Source organism: Primulina tabacum, chromosome 4, assembly GCF_025594145.1.
Source record: "Primulina tabacum isolate GXHZ01 chromosome 4, ASM2559414v2, whole genome shotgun sequence".
In the NCBI taxonomy this organism is placed as follows: domain Eukaryota; kingdom Viridiplantae; phylum Streptophyta; class Magnoliopsida; order Lamiales; family Gesneriaceae; genus Primulina; species Primulina tabacum.
The window spans coordinates 42497039-42498942 of NC_134553.1; the positions used below are offsets into that span (position 1 = coordinate 42497039).

The window sequence follows — 1904 nt, forward strand, 5'->3', positions numbered from 1 at the left end:
AATGCTTTCAATTTATTGGCCATAATTTTAATGATTTATATGTTGACAATTTATCAATCGATAAAAGAAATTATAAACAAGAAATGTGAAAAATACATCAATGGTATTTATAGAGTTCGCGAGGGCCTATAATGCTATCGAAGCCCATAGAGAATCTAGTGCTTGATGTGTTATTTATTTTTAGATTGTTGAAGGGAATGTTGCAATCCATTTTTAGATAACTAATATCTACTTAACATTCGGGAGAGGGAGTAGATAATTATAAGATTCTTGGCTAATGAATAAGAAGGATTTTTATAACATAGCTACAAGAAATTACACATGGTGGACAGTTGCGTGAAATCGAACCTCTAGATCTTTTATTCCATTGTTATTTGTTACAATTTGGTGTTACATTTAAATCCATTTTCAATTTAGTTATTCTTGCAACCAAATCTTTTAATTGATTTTTCTAAATAAAGTCGAGATTATTTTAATCACAAGCACTGATATACATTTATATACATACTCCTCGTGGGATCGACACTTGTACTCAAAAATACATTTTACTATACTTGACGTCGTGCGCTTGCGAGCAATTAAGAAAATACGCAACACACTTCGACTAGTTTATTGTCCTACCCAAGTCGTTGGACAGGTTTTTCCACCTCCAATGCATACAATCGAGGCTTCCAAGCATTCCCGGAAATCCACGTTGTTTTCCAATATGGAGAAGTCTTTCAATGTCCTTGGCGTTAGGAGAGCGAAGATACAAGTCACCAAACACCTCTATCGTAGCTCGACAAAATCTCTTTACACTTTCAATCGCAGTGGACTCCCCGATTTTAATATAATCAATGACATTTGCCCCCACACCGTATGCCAATATCCGCATTGCAGCAGTTATCTTTTGGTATGGTGTCAACCCAGGCCGACCTAACGCATCCGCTTTCTGTACGAAGTAATTGTCATGCTTTTGAATGGATATCATAATGCGTAGGAATAGGCGACGTGACATTCGAAAACGTCTCTTGAACATTGCCTCTCCATACATTGGAGAATCAGAAAAATAATCATTGTATAAGCGTTGCTCAGCGGCCGCTCTATCTCGATTAATCACCGCATGGCCATGAATTGATCCTCCATGGTGCGTGTTATCTAGTTGTTGGAAGTAAGTGGAGATGAGAGTAGCATTGCTTGTAAGTTGGAAAGACATCATTTGTTCTTGTTGGTCAATGAGTTGAATCTCATTGTTTATCATGGTATCGGACTCCTCGTCTCCATCAGATGAGGACGATGATGCAAGGAAAGAAAAATTTGAAGGACCTCCCTCATGAAAATTCATATTGAGTTGGATTACGAAATGGTGAGATAACAATTCTATCACCATTCACTAGTATTAAATATTATCAGTGTCGCATCCCACTATCCCATAAATAAAGGTGCATCCCACTATCCCACTATCGAGTTGTCACATCCCACTATCCAATAAATACACATCCCACTATCCTATAAATAAAGTCATTGAATTGTCACATCCAAATATCCCACTATCGAATTTTCAAATCCCACTCCCACTATCCCATAAATAAAGGTACATCCCACCATCCCATAAGTAAAGGCACTGAATTGTCATGTCATCAATTCAGTAAAAGATAAGCTTTATCCCACCATCCCACTATCGAGTTGTCACATCCCACCATCCCACTATCGAATTGTCACATCTCACTATCCCAGTACTACCTATTATCCCATTACCATTGTCATTTTATAGTAAACGATAAAGCCTTTGAATGACATCCACACTACCAACTATCCCACTACCATTGTCATCTTATAATAGACCATTACCACTAACATCTATCTTTCTATAAAATACTTTTTCATCCCTAATTCACTCCAAGCATAATGAATTCATCTCGACG

The 1904-nt window shown here is 37.2% G+C and overlaps 1 protein-coding gene across 1 annotated transcript; it reads right to left on the reverse strand.

Moving 5' to 3' along the window:
• Nucleotides 1-604: 604 nt before the first annotated feature.
• Nucleotides 605-1324, reverse strand: LOC142542005 (uncharacterized). Its single transcript, XM_075648453.1, has one exon. The coding sequence runs from the start codon at nt 1322-1324 to the stop codon at nt 605-607; it is 720 nt and encodes a 239-aa protein (XP_075504568.1).
• Between the last annotated feature and the right edge of the window lie 580 nt (nt 1325-1904).